General features: G+C 45.7%; 1 protein-coding gene across 1 annotated transcript in view; it reads right to left on the reverse strand.

Annotated features, from left to right (window-relative positions):
• Positions 1-20,996, reverse strand: part of PARP1 (poly(ADP-ribose) polymerase 1) — a 48,459-nt gene that overhangs the window by 21,885 nt on the left and 5,578 nt on the right. Inside the window, exons 3-9 of the mRNA XM_003930290.4 lie at positions 12,399-12,514; positions 10,617-10,831; positions 8,886-8,985; positions 6,272-6,388; positions 5,428-5,604; positions 2,459-2,603; positions 487-627 (exon numbers count right to left, since the gene is read on the reverse strand). Coding sequence (XP_003930339.3) covers positions 487-627; positions 2,459-2,603; positions 5,428-5,604; positions 6,272-6,388; positions 8,886-8,985; positions 10,617-10,831; positions 12,399-12,514 — 1,011 coding nt within the window. The remainder of the gene's footprint in view (positions 1-486; positions 628-2,458; positions 2,604-5,427; positions 5,605-6,271; positions 6,389-8,885; positions 8,986-10,616; positions 10,832-12,398; positions 12,515-20,996) is intronic.

The following is a 20,996-nucleotide window of genomic DNA, read 5'->3' on the forward strand; positions in this document are numbered from 1 at the left end:
AGTGATCTACACACATCTTGCAGAGCAGGGCAAAGTGATGAGAATACAGGTCGAGAAGTTTCCCTTATCCGAGATGCCTGAGACAGGAAACTTTTCAGACTTTAAAATACTTGTTTTGTATTTACTGGCTGAGCATCCCTAATCTCAAACTGTGAAATCGGAAATGCTCCGATGAGCATTTCCTTTGAGCAACATGTTGGCACTCAAAAAGTTTTTAATTTTGAGGCGATTTGTTTGGATTTTGGAATTAGGGAGACTCACCCTGGAGTAGCTTACAGTCTTTAGTTGAGAACATGCAACATATGTGAATCTATAGTACACAGCAGCAACACCCAGTGCGAATACTGGTTTCCCTTCATAAAGAACCGAGTGATGATAGTAAGATCCAGTTTTTGAGTGCAGTGTTCGACTCTTCCTCACTGAACCGACATCACAATCATAAGATACAGAAGCATTATCCCTGTTGCAAATTAAGATTTAACTCACTTTTGGTGCTGATGCACAGGGAAGCCTTGTTGGCCGTCCCTGTCAACTTCCCCCCGAGCTTCTCGACCATGGCCTTCATTTCATCCTTGTTCCGAGACAGCTTCCCGAGAGTCAAGATCTTCATGTTGGATAATGGCTTACCTGGGGGTGAAAGGACAGGATCATTCAGCAAGGCCAACTCTGATGCTGCTCCCCAGGAAGGGGAGGTGGGGCAGCAGGTGAGCCAAGCGGTGAGCTCCTGAGGAAGCCTATGAAAATACACTTGGAAGAAAACCGGATGGGACAGCAAGCTGCCATCTGAGCACCTACAGATGTCCCTTAACACAGAAAGGACTGGGCAGGGAGCAAGCCACAAAATGCCACTCCATGGCCAGGCCAGCCTTGCTGGTGTGAACCAGGCAGCTGGGGGTTACCCAAGGTCAGCTCCATGGGCAGCCTAAGAAGGCTGCATCTATGGACGAGGGACCAGGAGGCTGGAGTGGGATGGGAAGAGAGTAACAGAAGGAATTGGGGGTTCTTCCACATGAACCCCCAATTCCTTCTGTTATCCTCCCAAATTGCAATTCTTATTAATTAACCCTGTTTTAAAAATGAGACATGTCCATGACAGCCCCTCAAAGCAGTGGCCAGCACAATCACACTGAGCTGAGCTAACCGATTCTAGGCGAAAAGCAGTAGAGTCAGGTGTGCACTGACCCAGGCCAGAAAGGCCTGGACAGGGGTGTGCCTTCTGTTCACAGCAAATAACACAGTGCTGGTGACACATTTTCAGAACTGGAGATGCTACAAGGAAAAGTCCTTCCTGCCTACCCTGTAAAGGCAAACAACTAGGAAACACCGACAGTTTAAACTGGTGTGGTCTCCAGAGAACAAAATTGTTGATTTGTGCTGAACTGCAAGTCAGGGGAAAGCGGAGGAGGAAACCCTCCAAGGAGGGGTCAGAATGCCAGCCCCCACCCAGCCTTTCACGTGGGCACCTGGACCCAAGGCTGCCAGCAGCACAGCGGACTTGGGATGACCACCCACACACTGCAGTGACCACTGGTCCCTCTAAGAATATGAAACGGAGGTCAACATGCGGTTTACGTTCAAGGACGGAACCCTCATCCTCCACCCACCAAACTGTGACCTTCACCATTAGACCATGCCACGTGTCGCTGAGTAAATAGGCAGGAGGTCACTTCTATTGCCAAAAAAACAAATTGCTCTCACTGTCTTGGTTGGCTTGGGGTGTAACTCCCTCTGCATACAACAGAGACTTGAGCATCACACCTGGGCCGGGATGACTGGCAGGCGCACAGGGTGGCCTGAAGAGTGGGGCCTGGCACGCTTCTCTGTAGTGTAGTCAGGAAGGAGACCCTGCGCGCTACTCCAGGTAAGGCTGTCGACCTAGCCTTTCTTAGGAGCTCCCTCCTAGCCCCCCAGAATAAGAGTCGTTTGCTCTTTTACCATGCTTATCTTATTTTCAGAGATGTTTATTTTTAGAGATCCAGTGTCCAGGCTGGAGTGCAATGGTGCAATCATAGCTCACTGCAGCCTTGACCTCCCAGGCTCAAGGAATTCTCTGCCTCAGCCTCCTTGAATATCTAGAGCTAAAGGCACAAGCTGCTACAGCTGGATAATTTTAAAATTTTTTGTAGAGATGGGGCCTCGCTACATTGCCCAGGCTGGTCTCGAACTCCCAGCGTCAGGCAATTCTTTTGCCTTGGCCTCCCAAAATGCTGGGATTACAGGTGTGAGTCACTGCTCCCAGCCGATGTTATGTTCTTAATATCCTCTCGCCTTGCTGTGGTTGGGCGTGTAACAAGTCAAAGGAAGAGGCCTATCCTCTGCAGGGCAAGGCTTCCCAATGGTGGGGTCAGCAAAGAGAGACCCCTGAAGGATACTTTCTTACCAGCTCCATACCACCACCAAGTAGTGGGCAAATGATTCCTGCAAAGCAGCTCTAAGACTGGGGCCCCACGCGCTGTACCTGCTGGAGCAGAGTCCACGGCAGCAGGCTTCGAGGCTGCGGAGGGCAAAGGTGCAGCAGCCACTGGGGCGCTGGTTTCTGGAGGGAATATACGGTTCTGCTTTTTAACCTTCAATTTCTTGAGGTAAGAGATTTCTCGGAATTCCTAAAAAATATTAAGTTTTAGTTAAGAAGCCAGCTCTCCCTTGAAGTAACCACCCTATAGACCAAAAAGGATTTGGCTTGTCCAAATTAAATCATCTCTTTTTTACTTCTTACAATAAAGAGTTTTCTTTTTTCTTTTTAGTTTTTTCTTCTTACAACAAACAATAGAAAAATGCGGGGCTTCTAGGATGAAAGACTGTTATTACTGGGGCTATAGTACTTATTTCTGGTTATTTTTACATTTATAGTAGGGCTGGTATTATGGCTGCTTTAAGAGAAAAATCTTTCCCTTTAAAACAAATCAGTGGACAATTTGGCCGTGGAACCACCCCTGAACTGCTGTGTGAATACAGCCTACCTGGCCTCATTCCTGAGTTGTTCCCTTCAAGAGTTAATAGGGCTCTGTGGGGTCACACACCTACTCTAGAACTCCAAAACCCCCAACACTATGTGCACTGGGAGATTATTACCCAAAAGGAAATCACAGTATTCCCTTCCCTTTTTAGAAGAAGGGAAAAATGAATGCAGAGTCCTACAGTATTCACTACAAATTCTTCCGTCAGCACAGTTCAATCTTCACTCCTTGCTCTAAATGGTCACTCAAATATCAAATACATGACACTCAGGGAAAGATCCAGGTCTTCATCTAAACAGGAAACTGCCCTTCCCAGCTGTGCCCACATTCAGGGTGCCAGCTGGATATGAGAGGTCACAGATTCCTTCCAACACACACTGACCATCCTAATATGTGCTACTAATTACAGTTTGGTTAAAAAGACAGTTTATGCCCTTGAGAAAGTATCTCATTCATGACTGAGAGTCAACTATATAAACGTGAACTTTTTTTTTTAAGCGATGGGGTTTTACCATGTTGGCCAGGCAGCTGGTCTTACACTCCTGATCTCAGGTGATCCACCCACCTCGGCCTCCCAAAGTGCTGGGATTACAAGCATGAGCCACCGGGCGCCCAGTCTATAAAGATGAACTTTAACACAGAAGCTAAGCTATGCCAGAGGTGTGCTAAGGTGACGTAAGACAGGAATGCTAGCATGTACTTGGAGGCAGTGACCTGCTAAGCCTGCTGGGAACTAAAGACACAGAAGACTGCCTAAACACAGCCATCCGAGTAGCACCTGGTGGGATGTGGGGCATCCTGGCTAGCTGTCTTATTGCTATGTACTCCTAAGAAGAACGAGTTCTGCTTTAATGCCTCAACTAAAAAAAAAAAAAAAAAAGAATGAGCAACACTGGTGGTGGGTGAGGAGAGTGGTACGTGAGGAGGAGGAAGAAGGTGGCAAAGGAGGCTGCAGGGCTCTGAGGACAAGCTAGGGAGCTGGTCTTGATTACGTGGGCCAAGTGCCCGGTAGGGGGCGGGGGTGCAACAGCCTTGCTGCATGAGTAGCAAGTATTGCCAGGCTGAAACTTGCCTCACGCATGCACACACCCTTTACAAATGTACAGATGTTCTGTAACTGATATATAAAACACAAGGGCTCGCATATTGCTTATTGCCATCTTAGGATTTCCCCATCAAAGATAGTAAAAGAAATGCAATTATCACGTAAGGGTCTGTAAGATTTGCATATCCAGAAAAACTGGGGAATCAGTATAAGATTTTAAGGGTGTGGGAAGTGACGAGATCAGATTTACTTTAGAGGAATCACTCAAGTAAAGGCATAGAGCACTAGAAGCGATGCAATCATGGCAGTAAACAAGTGAGCCAGGGGTCAGTGGAAATGGAGTTCAGATCTAGGTGTAGAGCAGGTGGTGCCAATTGTTACTCGGCTAACAATTCCTGAGCATGTACTGCGCGCCGCTTTTCCAAGTGTTGCACCCAGGAGCAGGCACAGAGAAGGAATCAGCTTGCTAAGTGGCAGAGCTCTGCACCTACCCTGGCTGCTGGGCCTTCATCCTGCTGAATCTGAGGGGGAACAGGTGAGATCTTCGGAGCAGCCAGACTCACAAAGATACTGCCAGAACCCCACCAGCATGGCTCCAAAGGAGGCTCCCCATGGAGGTATTTTGCACTGAGAATTCCATAAGCAGTTCCATTAAAAAAAGAGAGAATAATGGCCGGGTGCCGTGGCTCAAGCCTGTAATCCCAGCACTTTGGGAGGCCGAGGCGGGTGGATCACGAGGTCAAGAGATTGAGACCATCCTGGTCAACATGGTGAAACCCCCATCTCTACTAAAAATACAAAAAAATTAGCTGGGCATGGTGGCGCGTGCCTTTAATCCCAGCTACTCAGGAGGCTGAAGCAGGAGAATTGCCTGAACCCAGGAGGCGGAGGTTGTGGTGAGCCGAGATCGCGCCATTGCACTTCAGCCTGGGTAACAAGAGTGAAACTCCGTCTCAAAAAAAAAAAAAAAAAAAAAAAAAAAAAAAAGAGAGAATGTGCAATCCTGGGAGATATGTCAACTCTGGATCCAATTCTCCTCCTACCATTAAGGCAACGAAATGTCCTTGAAAAAAATTTCCATCAGAAGGCAGGAATAACTATTCTATTTCTTCACCATATGTCCCTCAAGCCTATAACAGTGTCTGGCACATAGGAGGCATTTAATAAATCAAAATTATTCATGGTCTTTGCAAGCAAGATTTTACACCAAATTTACAAACCTCTACTCCATACTTAGAGAAGCTTCCGTTCTACATTTGTGCCATTTGCAAGCATATAATTTTATATTCTGGTTAAGAGGATGACCCGGCTATAAAGAAGTCTGAGGAGTATGGCCCTGCAATCTCAGGGACCTGAAGTGTGGACAAACGCAGGAAGTAGGGCAGGTTTTTCTGCCCACAGATCCCAGGATCTTCTGCCCCTTACCTTCGGGGTCACCCATTCCTTCCGGTTGGGTGTCTGTGTCTTGACCATACACTTGGTCCAGGCAGTGACGTCCCCGGTGCAGTAATAAGCGTCGCTCTTGAAGACCAGCTGACCCGAGCATTCCTCGCAGGGAAGGAGGGCACCGAATGCCATGCCATCGGCTACTCGGTCCAAGATCTGCAGCCAGTGGAGACACATGTCAGAAGGCAAATGCGGGACTACAGAAAAGGACACTTACTAATGTAGGATGGAGGAAACTGCACAGAGTTCACTCACTACAAAGAGAGGCTTCTTGCTGTGGCCTTGGTGTGGGGCTCTTAACACCATCCCCCCACCATCCTTGGTTTAAATTGGAGCTTGGATCCTTGTAATGTAAGAGACCTTATTTCCAAGTGATCCTACAGCCACCCCCCGTCCCAACCCTCAGTAATTTAGAAATAAAGGGAGAGCCCAGAGCATCCAGTGGTATTAAACAAGGTCAGTGCCAAGCCAACTCCCAAGAATGACAACAGAGAAGGGCCAGCTGGAGACACTGATGGGACGCTGGCATGCCACCCCTCATGAGGGGGCTCTCCCCTCTCCACAGGCCTAGCACTCTAGAGCAAGCAGTAACATGTGGAAGATGTCTAGTGGGGCGTGTGAATGCTGGCCCCATCCACCCCAGAAACATGGTGACCACGATGGTGGTGATGACCATGCAACACAACCACGAATTTTTATATCCTCGCAATTAATACCAGCAGGCGTTCACACGGAGGGCCTCCCACACTCCATTGGGACAGTCACTCCACAACGACGGGGTCAGCCTCACATGTGTGTCCCACTTAACACAAAGGCAGCTCACCGCCGACTCCCCAGAAGGCACTTGCTGCTTGTTGAAGATGAGCAGCTCTTTCAGGTCATTAGTCGAACACACTTTCTTTAGCTCATCCTTGATGTTCCAGATCAGGTCGTTCTGGGCCTATGGACAAAACCCAGAGGCTGAGAGGCCGGCTCTTTTCAAAGAAAGAATCCCACTGGAGGAGGAGCCCTGGACATGCTGAGCCTCCAGTTATATAGCTGCGCACCAGCGAGCTACCCCTCCAAACCTGGGTGATCAGCACAGGAGCTGACTCCCAGTCATGCTCCTGTGGACACCAAATTAAACCTGGAGTGTGGTCTCTCAGAGAATACTGTGGAAAGTGGGAAGGAAGCCCTAAGAGTGTGGGGAAAATTGCACTAGGCTCCTGAAACCATCCCTCAGAACCCAGTCCTAGGAGACAAAGGTAGGAACCTGGAAGTGCTAGGCTGAGCCCAGGGCCCAAGGCCCAGGTTCATCAGCAACTAGAGGCAGCGTATGACTGTTCTTCACCAATTTTAAGAGTAGAACTGATTCCCAAATACCAATTTCCTTGATGGTCTATTATATTCAGTATCATGTATTTAAGCTCTTCTGAAAATGAAAGTTTTAATCTTTAAGTGCCTACTCTTGGTTAGATGCTTTTATGTGTCATCTCATTATCTTTTTCTTTTTTTCGAGATGGAGTCTCGCTCTGTTGCCCAGGCTGGAGTGTAGTGGTATGATCTCAGCTCACTGCAATCTCTGCCTTCTGGGTTCAAGCAATTCTCTTGCCTCAGCGTCCTGAGGAACTGGATCACAGATATGCCCCACCATGCCTGGCTAACTTTTTTTTTTTTTAATAGAAATGGAGTTTCATCATGTTGGCCAGGCTGGTCTCAAACTCCTGGCCTCAAGTGATCCACCTGCCTCAGCTTCCCAAAGTGCTGGGATTACAGGCATGAGCCATGGCGTCCGGCCTCATCTAATTTATTCTCACAACAATCAAGCTTGCTGAGGAAGGTATCAGCCTCCCCATTTTAAAGGCTAAGGTGAGTCTCCTCTTTCCCCAGGAAAATGGGCAAGTTATTCACCACCTCAGCTCAGATCCCACTGCTGTAAAAGGGAGACAAAAATGCCAGCCTTATCATACCCCACAGGGTTGGTATTAGCACCAAGAGAGGATTTTAACTCCACTGGCGAAGCTGCAGGCACACGTCTGCACCTGTTTCCCAGCTTCATTCTTAAGGGCTCTTTCACGTCCCCTCTCTGATGCACACAGCACAGACTGGGACACCAGGAATAGAGACACGAGAGCATGAGGAAAAGGTAGAGAGCTACAAGGTTAAATGGAAGGAGTACAATCTCACCTAGGTGACCAAGGACGGGGAGCCGGCAGACACAGATGTGCCAGGGTGGGAATGCTGAGGGGTATTTTAATTTTCTGACTCAACATCTCTGCCATTATTGGGGAAGAGCACTAAATTCACTGAATGGCCAATGTGAAGTGGCACCATGGTTCTCTGCAGCCAGTTTTGGGGCATGACACTTTTTTACTGTAAGACAATTGAACAAAATGTGTGACTCTTCTTTAGCGACTAGAGACATATCAGAAATTGCTTCTAATTTTACTACCACCAGTAAAAGCTGAATACTCATACAAGAGACACAAGCAGATGGCTGGTGGAAATCATGTTCTCAAGAAGAGACCAACTGTCCCCCCCCAATTTCCCAAACACCCAGCATTGTCTGATTAATAATTTTTGCTTTGCAAGGTCGGGCGCGGTGGCTCAAGCCTGTAATCCCAGCACTTTGGGAGGCCGAGGCGGGTGGATCACAAGGTCAAGAGATCGAGACCATCCTGGTCAACATGGTGAAACCCCGTCTCTACTAAAAATTAGCTGGGCATGGTGGCACATGCCTGTAATCCCAGCTACTCAGGAGGCTGAGGCAGGAGAATTGCCTGAGCCCAGGAGGCGGAGGTTGCGGTGAGCCGAGATCGTGCCATTGCACTCCAGCCTGGGTAACAAGAGTGAAACTCCGTCTCAAAAAAAAAAAAAAAAATTTTTGCTTTGCTTCAACACATACATAATCAATAATCAACACAGGGATGAATCTTTCTGGTCACGGACCACTGATTTAATGGATAGTCTTCTCCTGTCATTATCATGCATCTATTCCTTTTTTAAAAATGAGAGATACTAATTTAAAAAACGTGAAGACACTTGATCTCTTCAATCCATTTGTCTATGCTAAGAATCTTTGGCATCCTCTAATTTAGCATTTACTTTCTGATGTTTGCAAGTGACCACGAAGGTGCAGGGTGTACAGTGGTGCATAATTTGGCAGAAGCATGACTCTGTCACCTGGTATGAGGCTGGTGAGTGGGAACAGAGCACTCAGGCCTTGCTCAAGCCTGGCTGCAGGTCAGACATCTACAACCTAATGTGGATTTTCTTCCAAATAAAAATGGTTTCTTTGGGATGAGGGAAAACAACCTGGGGAAAAAGCCATGCTATTTAATGAGAGCTATCAATTTGCTAGGTCTTAATAAGTGGGACATAACTTGAATTGTCTTCCCAGAATGGGAGAGAATCCAGACAGCAGAATGCCAAAAGGAGAAACAGAGCTGACAACTCACCTTTAGGGCCTTTTCAAGCTTACTATCTTTGTCTTTTTCTTTTTTAGATTTCTTCTTAGCCACTTCATCCACTCCATCCACCTCATCGCCTTTTCTCTTTCTGAAGGACACGGGATATGAGAAAGAGCCAGAGCCATTAAAAATCTGATACCCAATGACTTGTGGTGATGCAGTATCCTAATGTCATTTTATCAACTCCCTGTAGGGCCTGCTCACGCTTGTCACTCCCCAACCCCTGCCCCACTCAGTGGTCTCAGGCAATCACTGTCTACTCAGGCAGTATTTGCAACCAGGACAGCAGGAGACACCATCCATTTCAGAACATACTCTCCCAGCCGAAGAGAGGGGCTAAGGTTGTGCCAGGGACTTAGAACAGCCCATTCTAAGAATCCAGGGCTCTGGCCCTGTCTAAAGTAAAAAAAAAAACAAAAAATAATAACAAAAAACAAACCCATGTATCTCCTGGCCTGGAAGGTTCTAGCAGGGACTAGGCTAGACGTAAGGCCATGGCCAAGGGACAGGGACTGCAGAAAGACAAAGCACAAGTGTGGGGAGGCCAAGCCTTTCCAGCTAAAACACATAGCTGATTGCAAGGCCAAGAAGCTGCTCGCAGAGGTAGGGCTGTACTGCCATGCAAAACCCACAAGAAGTGAGAGTCAAAGCAGTGCTAACCAGCCTACCCCAGCTGGCACAGGGGCAGGACAGCCACAGTGGTCTGGAGTCAGTCTCAGCTATCGCATAGACCTGAGCACAAACCCTGCATTTTCCTTGTCCATAAAATAGGGAAAATAATACCATCTGCCCCACAGAACTCTGGTGATGGGCAAACGAAACAGCCCAAATACAGAGCCCGATACAGTGCCTGGTATACAAAATGTGCTCCACATATTCTGCTGGTTATCATGGCCTGAGTGGGAGCTGATTAACTCTTGACACCTGTATCACGTTCTGCAATGCCCTGTGGGCTTTTTGACCCATGGCCTGATCTCTCAGTTTTCCTGCACATTCTGGAGCTACAAGTGCTGCTGTAATGAACAGGCGTTATGAACTGAGATAACGTGATTGCTGTTTGATGGTTGCCCAGTCGCTGTCCAAAGAGCAGGGTGATACTAGGCCCTGCCACACCACCCCTGGGGTACTTGCTAACAACCAATTCTCCAAACTGAGGCTGAGGGACCAGCAGAGGGTTAACTGGAGAGAGCAAGAGGCGTCCATGGATTCAAGACAGTCACTGATGGGCCCTCCCATTCTAAATTTTATCACCATACCAAATCCTTATCATTTTGAACTCTTAAGCCAGGAAAATTATCTACTGCCTACCCACTAACTAAAAATGGTCAGAATTCTCCCAGCATCGTTCCTAGAGATCAACCCAGGCAAAATGAATACTCGCCCAGGGAAGGAGGGTGCTCTTTTAAGCATCTAAAGGGCTGTCGTGGGAAAGTGTAGTTAGCCTGTCCGTGGAGATCAGATGTTGTAAGGGGAACAGACCACCAGGAAGCAGGTCTCACAGGGCAGAGGGCTCTCGGCCCATGGAAACCCCCTGCTATCCTTCCCTACCCTGTCCTCTGCCCCAACATCTCCGCAGTCACTGCTCCTCAGTTTGCATCTCCCTGGCTTACTGACAGTAGCGAAGGAAAACACAGGAGTGGTGTGGAACCTGTAGAGCCTTCAGACCTCCCTCAAGCCCCTCACTGAACCCCCAGGGCAACCCCGAGGCACTCCACCCACCCTTCACTCTTGACTCCTGGGAGCTGCTTCTTCAGGGCTTCTTTATCCTCTGTAGCAAGGAGGCTGAAGCCCTTGAGCTGACTCGCACTGTACTCAGGCCGGAAACCCAGCTCCTCCCTGTTCTTGACAAAGCAGTCTGGGTGGTACCAGCGGTCAATCATGCCTAGCTGTGGCTTCTCTGGGTCCAGCATCTTCTTGGACAGGCGCATCTGGCCCTGCAGGAAAAACCGTATGTGGTACCAAGGGAGTGATGAGGAATGATGGTGAACATGACAGGGGCAGCCTGTGCTCCAGTCAGTGAGGGGCTGCGGGTCCAAGCCAAGGCGGCCTGCATGACAACTTGAGGACTCAAGGGCTTTCGAGAGGTTTTGGCTCGCTCAGGTCTTCAAGGATTGTGTGTTACCCTCAAGACTCAGAGTTCCTTAAATCCAAATGGCTGGCTGGCTACCTACCTACCTGTCTGGACATGTGAAGAATTGCTAACATTCCCCTTAAGATGTTTCTGCTGACCTGGGGCAGGCATAAAAGCACACGTGCATGGGATTCCAATGCACCCCCTTTTTTTTTTTTTTTTTTTTTTGAGACAGGGTCTCGCTCTGTTGCCCAGGCTGGAGTGCAGTGACTTGAACTCAGCTCACTGTAACCTCCATCTCCCGGACTTAAACGAATCTCCCACCTCAGCCTTGCCTGGCTAATTTTCTGTAGAGACGAGGTTTCACTATGTTGCCCAGGCTGATCCAGAACTCCTGGACTCAAGCAATCCTCCTGCCTCAGTCTACCAAACTGCTGGGATTACAGGCGTGAGCCACCGGTGGCACCCAGCCCCCAATGCAGCATTTTTGTACTAGCAGAGATTTTCTGTCCACCCCCACCCTCCAATGGCCTCAGTCTCTTTAGAGACTATACTTCCTAAGAAGGAGTAATAAACCCACAGTAAGAATCCAGTCCTGCCAGCCTGCCCAGGCCCCCAATCCCCAGGCCCGATATTCCCTGGAGAGTTCCATGCCTACGAGGCTCAACCCAGAGAATGCAGAACAATGGGCTCCTGACAACACATAAAAGCAGCAACCCAGCAGCACATAGCACCTGGCATTCCCCTTGAGGTGAAGAGGATCTTAATGTTTGCCTTAAATTTTTGGTGGCTGAAGGTAGCTGGAAAAGATAAAGCAATTCCATGTTTTTCTTTTCTAAATACCCACTGCTTACCTCAATTTTCTGTACAATACCTCCAGGAGGCAGAAACTTTCAATTAATGCCTTATATGAATCAATTAGTATGTGCATGTCACATTAGAGAAGGGTGAGAAGGCTGGAGGGCACAAGCTTTCCCTTCTACCAGTGTCTCTGTCCATTTTGTCTAACTAGCTGTCAGCCTTCAGGAACTAGAACTGGTGGGAAAGCCTGGTTAACAAATTTCCTTTGATTAAACAGAAGATGGCTGGAGGCTCATATCAGGGCAAACACACGCCCAACACCTAATTCTACCATAAAACACAGAGAGTCTCTTCCCCAGCTACTGCTGGGTGCAAAAGAGATCCCTTTTGTTAATGCTTTCCAAGAGCAGATGCATGCATCCACGAGAAATGGACCATGATAAGTAGGGCCAGACCTGTCTGGAAGTCACTGCCATATCTGGTCAGTACTAACATCTTCACTTTATTTTTAATCACTTGCGTTGAGCTAGCATCCTAAAGCACTCATTTCTTCTTTTCTCTCGAGATAGTCAATGACATCAATGCAAGCAATCCATCAAGTTGAGGGATATGAGGCCCCAAGATCTTACCTTTTCTATCTTCTCCATACACCCCTTACACGTGCTTCTGTTGGACTTGGCGTACTCTGCTGCAAAGTCACCCAGCGTCTTCTCTGCCTTGCTACCAATTCCATCCTGGCCTTTGCCTGAAGAATCAGACACACAGCAATGCTCATCTCAACAGCCCCACAGTGCAGCTCAGAGGAGCCGCCGTCCTCTTCCACCTCCCCAGGATCCTTCCACTAAAACATTTTGTGCTTGGGAGACCATCATTCGTTCATCTCCCCGTGTTTGTAACAACAGTAGTCAGCTAATAGAGCTTCTTTTCTGGACCCTTCTCAGATGAGCTCCTTAGAGCAGCACATTAGGGGGTAGTCAGCTGTTTGCCTCCTCCCCTACTTCTGGCGTTCCCTCCCGCACTTTGGAAAGCATTTATTAGGGGCTTACCTTAAATGCCTGGAACCATACTAGAGTCTAACTAAGCTTTCTAATTTCCATTATGCTTTTATCTACCAAAGTTAAGTGTTGAATTATAGGAAATATTTTGATAGAGGTCAAATACAAGTATATGTAAGAATTAAATATGTGGTAAAGGTATCATTTCAAGTTAGTGGGGAAAGGCTGAATTATTCAATAGAGTTTTGGGGATCCCTGGCTAGTCATTTGGGACAAAAGCTAGATTCTTATTATAAAAATATGTTCCCAGACTGCATGTTTCTTGCCTAAGATCAGGAATAAGAGACAAAGCTATTTTCCCATCACTTCTATTCCACATTGTACTGGAGGTTCTAGTAAGTGCATTAAGGAAAGAAAAAGAAAAAGAAAGTTGTAAGTTTGGAAAAGAGTAAATAAAGCCATCTTTATTTGTAGATGACTCTATTTAATACTCCTAAGAGCTACCCTGAGAAATTTATTTTAAAAGCTACTAAATTAAGTGAATTTAGCAAATACACAGGGCATGCTGTCCATATACAAGCATACAAAAATGTCTATATACTAGCAATAAACATACTGGAAAAAGCAAGCGTACTGTTATTCAAACAGTGTTAAAATACGTAAAATACTTAGATAAATTTAACAAAAGACATGCAAGATCTCTATGCTAAAAGCTTTAAGACTTTGCTGAAATCAAAGAAGACCTAAATAAATGAAGTAATGCATTATGTTCGTGGATTGTTATATCAATTATCTGCAATTTGATCCAGAGATTCCGTGGGATGACAAGCAAATTCCTAGCAGCTGTATTTGTAATAGCCCCAAAATGGCAACAAGCCCAAGGTCACCAATAGAAAAATGGAAAAACAGATGGATATATCCAAACAAAGGATTCTCCCCAGAACTAAAAAGAACTAACTAATGACACACAAAATGACCTGGATGAGTCTCACAGGCACTGTACCGAGTGAAGGAAGCATGTAACAGGGTATACACAATTTTTTTCCCCCTGAAATTCTATCAGGCAACATTAATCTATGGGGATAGAAACCGGAACAGTGGTTACCTGAGTCAGGGAAAAATGCCTATAACTTGATGGTGTATATGCTAGATGTGTATACACATTTGTCAACACTCACTGAACTGCATACGTAAGATCTGTGCATGTAACTATGTAAATTATTTTTAAAATTCCAAATATAATACCAAAGACATACCACAAATGACGACAGACATGACTACATAAATGTTAGTGAAAGATGAAACTTTAATGTGGCAAAACAAATACAATAGACAAAACTAAAAGAAAATGTCAAACTTGGAAAAATATTTGTAAATATTATGACAAGGAATCAGGAATTTACATTTCCTTAAAAAAATGTAAGAATGTACATTTCCTTAGGAAAAAGAAAAGGCCAGGCATGCTGCCTCATGCCTGGCCTTTGCAAAGATGAGGTGGGAGTATCACTTGAGCCCAGGAGTTCGAGACCAGCCTGGGAAACAGAGAGATCTCCTCCATTTAAGGAAGAAACAAACAAAACAACCCAGCATGGTGGCACATGCCTGTATTCCTAGCTGCTTAGGAAGCTAAGGTGAAAAGATTGCTTGAGCCTAGGAGTTCCAGGCTACAGTGAGCTAGGACTGTGCAACTCTATTCTAGCTCAGGTGACAGAGTGAGACCCTGTCTCCAAAAAAAAGAAGACACTTAGGAATGGTATGGAAGTAGAGAAATGGGTATATTGTGTATTGTTGTACAGTAGCTGCAACTGAAGCAACCTTTCTGGAAGGCAATTTGGCATATACATAGAAAGCCTTAAAATTGGTCATCCCTTTGAACAGTAACTACACATCTTAGAATTAAAGAAATAACTGTACAGGTACCTGAGATGTACGAGAAGTTTGTAGCAGCTCTATGTGTAATATAACTGAAAAGTTAAAATTCTAGTCTCAGAAACAAGACAAGGCTAGGTGCGGTAGCTCACACTTGGAGTCTCAGCTGCTCAGCAGCCTGGAGGATTGCTTAAGCCCAGGAGGCCAAGGCTGCAGGAAGTTGTCATTGTTCCACTGCACTCCAGCCTGAGGGACAGAGCAAGGCCTTGTCTTGAAAAAAAAGAAAAAAAGCAAGACAGACTGGATTTGAATCCTGGCTCAGGAATTTACTACCAGTATAACCTTGAGTCAGTTACCTAAGTTCTCTGTGCTTGAACTTCCTGAACTGTAAAAACTGAGAAAGACCTATTGTAAGGACACGATCAGATCAATATGTCAAGTGCTTGGAATACTGCACAAAATTTAGCAAGACCTCACTAAATACTACTACGTACACTTTAATCTGTAAACTTTTAACATGAAAAGACCAAATACCAAGTTGCTAAAGTACTACAGGTCAACATTACTAGCTGTTAGGGAAATGCAAATCAAAAACCACAGCGAGATTCTACTTCACACACGTTAGGATGGTTACTATCTACTATCCAAAAAAAAAAAAAAAAAAGTGTTCATAAGAATGAGGACAAACTGGAAACCCCCTGTCTTGCTGGTGGAAATGGAAGAGCTGCTGTGGAAAACAGTATAGAGGCTCCTGAAAAAACTAAACATAGCGTTACAATGATTCAGTGATTTCACTTCTGTGTATACACAGCAGAGAAGTGAAAGCAAGGTCTCTAACATATAGTTGTATACTGATGTTCATTACAGCATTATTCATAATATTCATTATCAATACCCAGCCAGGCATGGTGGCACACATCTGTGATCCCAGCAACCCATAAGGCAGAGGCCAGTGAGCCTAGATGGCACCACTGCACCCCAGCCTAGGTGACAGAGATTATCTATCTATCTATGTACTTAGGCATATTTAAATTACAACTAGATATAACACATCTATGCCCCTAAACCTGTAACTTCTAGTATCCTGAATACAAAAGAGAAAACAGCCACAGAACAAGAAAAATGTCAGCCAGGTGTGGTTGCTCATGCCTGTAATTCCTGCTCTTTAGGAGGCAGAGGCGAGATCATTTGAAGCCAGGAGTTTGAGACCAGCCTCGGCAACATAGCAAGATCCCGTGGGCAACACGGTAAGACTTTGTCTCTACCCAAAAAAAAAAAAAAAAAAAAGTTAAAAAATTAGTTGGGCATCTGTAGTCCTAGCTTCTCCAGAGGCTAAGGTGAGAGGATTGCTTGAGCTCATGAGTTAGAGACTGCAGTGAGCTATGATCATACCAGTACATTCCAGCCTAGACAAGTGTGAGACTTGTCCTCTGCTAAAACTGACATATAATCACCCTCTGAACCCTTTCCTGGCAAATTTATTTATTTTTAAATTCCCAATTCTGAGTGGTTACTAACCTGATTCCAGCAAGCAGCTGGTCAAACATACCAACAGGTGCAAGAAGGACCATTTGCAAGAAGGACAGACAGTGAAATGGTTTGGATCTGTGTCCCCAATCAAATCTCATATCAAATTATAATTCTGAATGTTGAAAGTGGGGCCCGGTGGGAGGTGACTAGATCATGGGGACAGATTTCTCCCTTAGTATCGTACTATGTCATGATACTAAGTGAGTTCTCACAGGATCTGGTTGTTTAAAAATGTGTAGCACCATTAGCTGGGCATGGTGGCGCACCTGTAATCCCAGCTACTTGGGAGGCTGAGGCAGGAGAATTGCTTGAACCTGGGAGGCAAAGTTGCAGTGAGCTGAGATTGCACCACTGCACTATAGCCTGGGGACGCAGTGAGACTGTCTCAAAAAAAAAAAAAAAAAGGGTAGCACCTCCTCACTCTCTTCCTCCTGCTGCGGCCATGTGAACTGCCGGCTTCCCCCGTCTTCTATCACGACTGTTAAGTTTTGTGAAGCCTCCCCAGAAGCTTAGCAGATGCCAGCATCATGCTTCCAGTACAGCCTGCAGAACCATGAGCCAATTAAACCTCTTTTCTTTATAAACTACCTAGTCTCAGTGCAAGAACAGACTAATACAGGTAGATGGAGAAGACATACTTTAGTGCAGGCACAAAGAGCCTCCCTGTGGAAGATGGCTGAGCTCCCATCAATATCTAGAGTCATGAAAACAGGTTAAACTGGTTCAATTTAGGAAGGCAGAGAAATGAGAATGCAGTCTCAGATTGTCTTCAAAAACTGATTTTTAAAAATTTAAAGATATCCAACAGGTTAGTTTGTGGACACGGACAAACTGATCCTAAAGTTTATATGGAGAGGCAAAAGAGTCAGAACAGCCAACATCGTACTAAGGTTGTGCTGGAGACACAGCAACAAGGTTAGAGGACTGACACTACCCAACCTAAAGACTTACTATGAAGTCACACCAGTTAACACAGTGCGGTACTGGCAAAAAGATAAGTAGGCCAGTGGAATAGAACAGGAAGCCCAGAAACAGAGCCACACAAGCACAGTCCACTGATCTCTGACACAGAAGTAAAAGCAAAAATGGAGAAAAGATAGTCTTTTCAACAAACAGCGCTGGAACAACTGGACATCCACATGCAAAAAAAAAAAAGAAATCTAGACACAGTCCTTACACCCTTCACATAAAGTAACTCAAAATGGATCACAAACCTAAATGTGAGACACAAAACTGTTAAACTTCTAGAAGAAAATCTAGGTGACCTTGGGTCTGATGATGACTTTTTATAAACACCAAAAGCCCAATCTGCTAAAGAAGTGACTGATAAACTAGACTTCATAAAATTAAAAACTTTTGCTCTGTGGAAGACAAGCCATACACTGAGAAAAAATATTTTCAAAAGACATATGATATAAAGAACTGTCATCCAAAATATACCAAGGCCTCTTAGGACTCAATAATAAGAAAACAATCTGATTTTAAAAAGGGCAAAACCAAGAGTTTGAGACAGTCTGGGCAACAGATGAGACCCTGTCTGTGCAAAAAATTTAAGAAAATTAGCCAGGCATGGTGGTGTGCACCTCAAGTCCCGGCTACTCAGGAAGTTGAGGTAGGAGCAGAGGTCAAGGCTGCGGAGAACTGTGATCACACCACTGCATTCCAGCCTGGGCGATAGAGCAAGACAATCTTAAAACAAACAAAAAAGTGGAGATAGGGGCAGGCAGAAGACATTTCACCAAATATATACAGATGGCAAATAAACAGTATGAGATGTTCAAGATAGTTACAGTATTAGGGAAATGCAAATTAGAACAATACTAAAATACTACACACCTATTAGAATGGCCAAAATCCAAAACACTGACAACACCAAATGCTGGCAAAGATGGATGATGCGACGAACTCTCATCCATTGCTAGTGGTAATGCAAAAATGATTCAGCTTTTTGAAAGACAGCTTGGCAGCTGCTTACAAAATACACTCTCACCACATGATCTAGTAACAGTACGCCTTGATTACTCAAAGGAGGTGAAAACTTATATTCCATAAAAATCTGCACATGGATGTTTATAGCAGCTTTGTTCATAATCACCAAAACTTGGAAGCAACCAAGATGTCCTTCAGCAGGTCAATGAATTAAAAAAATGTGGTAATCGAGACAATGGAGTATTATTCAGTAACAAAAAGAAATGAGCTATCAATACGATAAGACATGGAGGAATCTGTTTTTTTTTTTTTTTTTTTTTTTTAGACGGAGTCTTGCTCTTCACCCAGGCTAGAGTGCAGTGATGCAATCTCAGCTCACTGCAACCTCTGCCTCCCAGGTTCAAGGGATTCTTCTGCCTCAGCCTCCCAAGTAGCTGGGACTACAGGCACGTGCCACTACACTTGGCTAATTTCTGTATTTTTAGTAGAGATGGGGTTTTGCCATATTGGCCAGGCTGGTTTTGAACTCCTAACCTCGTGATCTGCCTGCTTCAGACTTCCAAAGCGCAGGGATTACGGGAGTGAGCACCGTGACTAGCCCGACATGGAGGAATCTTAAGGGTATATTACTAGTGAGAGAAGCCAAACTGAAAAAGCTACCTTCTGTATGATTCCAACTATGTCACATTCTGGAAAAGGAAAAACAATGGAGAAAGCAAGAAAATCAGTGCTCACTAGAGGTTAGAGGGAAGGGAGGAATGAATAGGCAAAGCACAGAGGATTTCCCAGGCAGTGAAAGGACTCTGAAGGCTACCTAAAGGTACATGCCTATCAGTGCACACTTGTTAAAACTGACAGAACGTACAACACCAAGAGTGAGCCCTCATGTAAACTACAGACCTTGGGAAATAATATGTCAATGTAGCACAACAATTATAACCATGGACCACTCTGATGGCGATGCTGATTGTGGACAAGGCTGTGTATGTGTGGGGTAAGGAGGGCTAGCGGATAAATGGAAACTCTGTACTTTGCTCAATTTTGCCGTGAACCTAAAACTGCTACAAGAAAAAAAGTCTATTAAAAAAAGAAGGTTAAGCAGACAATGGAACAGAAATTTTTAAAAGGACCCCAAAATACAATGGAATCAATGGGGGAAATGAATAAGCCAATAAACAAAGCAGGGAAACTAGATTATCATCATCTGGGGGAAAAAAGAAACTGGAGTCATGCCTCATACAACACATCAGCACACACCAGGGTAACTTCCAACAGAGTACACGTTTACATGTTAAAAGAAACAAGGAACTGGTGGGTGCAGTGGCTCACGCCTGTAATTCCAGCACTTTGGGAGGCAGAGGCAGGTGGATCACGAGGTCAGGAGTTTGAGACCAGCCTGACCAACATGGTGAACTGCCATCTCTACTAAAAATACAAAAATTAGCCAGGCCTGGTGGCAGACACCTGTAATCCCAGCTACTCAGGGGGCTGAGACAGGAGAATTGCTTCAACCTGGGAGGTAGACGTTGTAGTGACCGGAGATGGCATCACTGCACTCCAGCCTGGGCGACAGAGTGGAGACTCCGTCTCCAAAAAAAAAGAAACATACTAGACGGAGTTTAGTATAAACTAAAAATACACATACTAGACATAGTTCACTCGCATCCCCAGGCTGGGCTACTTGACAGTGGCCACTGGCGCCATAGCCTTGTTCCCTAGCACTGTTGCTACCTCAGGGTAAGGGCTACATCCTGGCATACCTACCTACCCTGTAGTGACCACCACAGTAGCAAACACAGCACTGTCACCAACAGGCAAACTTTGTCAAAACCAGGGACTATGAGTCCTCCCGCCACTTCCAGATCTAGAGGCAGCTCTGGCTGCAGGCTGTGACTGTACAGAGGCCAGCAACACGATCTGCAAGTGCAGAGTACCACAGCACCTCAGGCGAGCCTGAAGCAATGAGAAACAAAGGAGAATGGATAACGCTGCTCCCTTCCTCCTGCTCCAAGGGGCTCTTCTGAAGCTTGGTGGCAAAGGACTTGGGCGAGGGCATCCTGCATGACCAAGCCATTGGCTGTCTCTCATGAAGCCATGGCCAGCTTGATAACATAGAGCACTGTGCTTGCCCTCCTACCTCCCTTCCTCTCTCTTGCTGCCCTAGGATTACATCTCCTAATAAAGCTTTTAATAGCTTTCCTTTCTGCTCTGCTCTCCACGTCACCTGACATGACCTGCACTAAGACATGGGAGAAGATGCAAAAGGAGAAAACTGTGGAGACGTTACAAAGAGCAGTAGTTGTCAGGAATTAGAAGGAGTAGGGATGAACAAGTAGAGCACATGGGATTTTAAGAGCAGTGAAACTGATGCAGGGCAGGCCAGCCCTAAATTGGGGCTTAGCCTCGGAAGGTCCTTGGCTTTGCTCTGGAAAGGGTTTAAGAGTGAGCCGGTGGTAGAAGAAAGCAGCTTTATTGAGGCGGCAGTGTTACAGCTCCATGACTGCTCCTGCAGAGCAGGGCTACCCCACAGGCGAGGGCAGCAGCTCAAAGGCAGTTCTGAGGTCACATTTACACTCACTTTTAATTACATGCAAATTAACAGGTAGATTATGCAGACATGTTAAGAAATGGGGTGGGAACTTCCAGGTATTGCCGTGGCAAAAGTTAACAGATACGGCACACTGGTGGGTGTTTTATGGAAAGCTGCTTCCTCCCCGTCCCTGCTTTAGGTAGTCTTTAGGTTGGTTTGGTGTCTGAGCCCTTCCTCCGACCTCATTCCCCTCTCAGAGATGAGCTATTCTTCCTTTATCTTAAAGGGGCTGCAGAACGGTGCAGGTCTGAAGCTACTCTATGATACTATAAAGGCAGATGCATGTCACTATACATTTGTTCAAACCCATAGAA

This window comes from Saimiri boliviensis, chromosome 14 (genome assembly GCF_048565385.1).
Source record: "Saimiri boliviensis isolate mSaiBol1 chromosome 14, mSaiBol1.pri, whole genome shotgun sequence".
Classification (NCBI taxonomy): Eukaryota; Metazoa; Chordata; class Mammalia; order Primates; family Cebidae; genus Saimiri; species Saimiri boliviensis.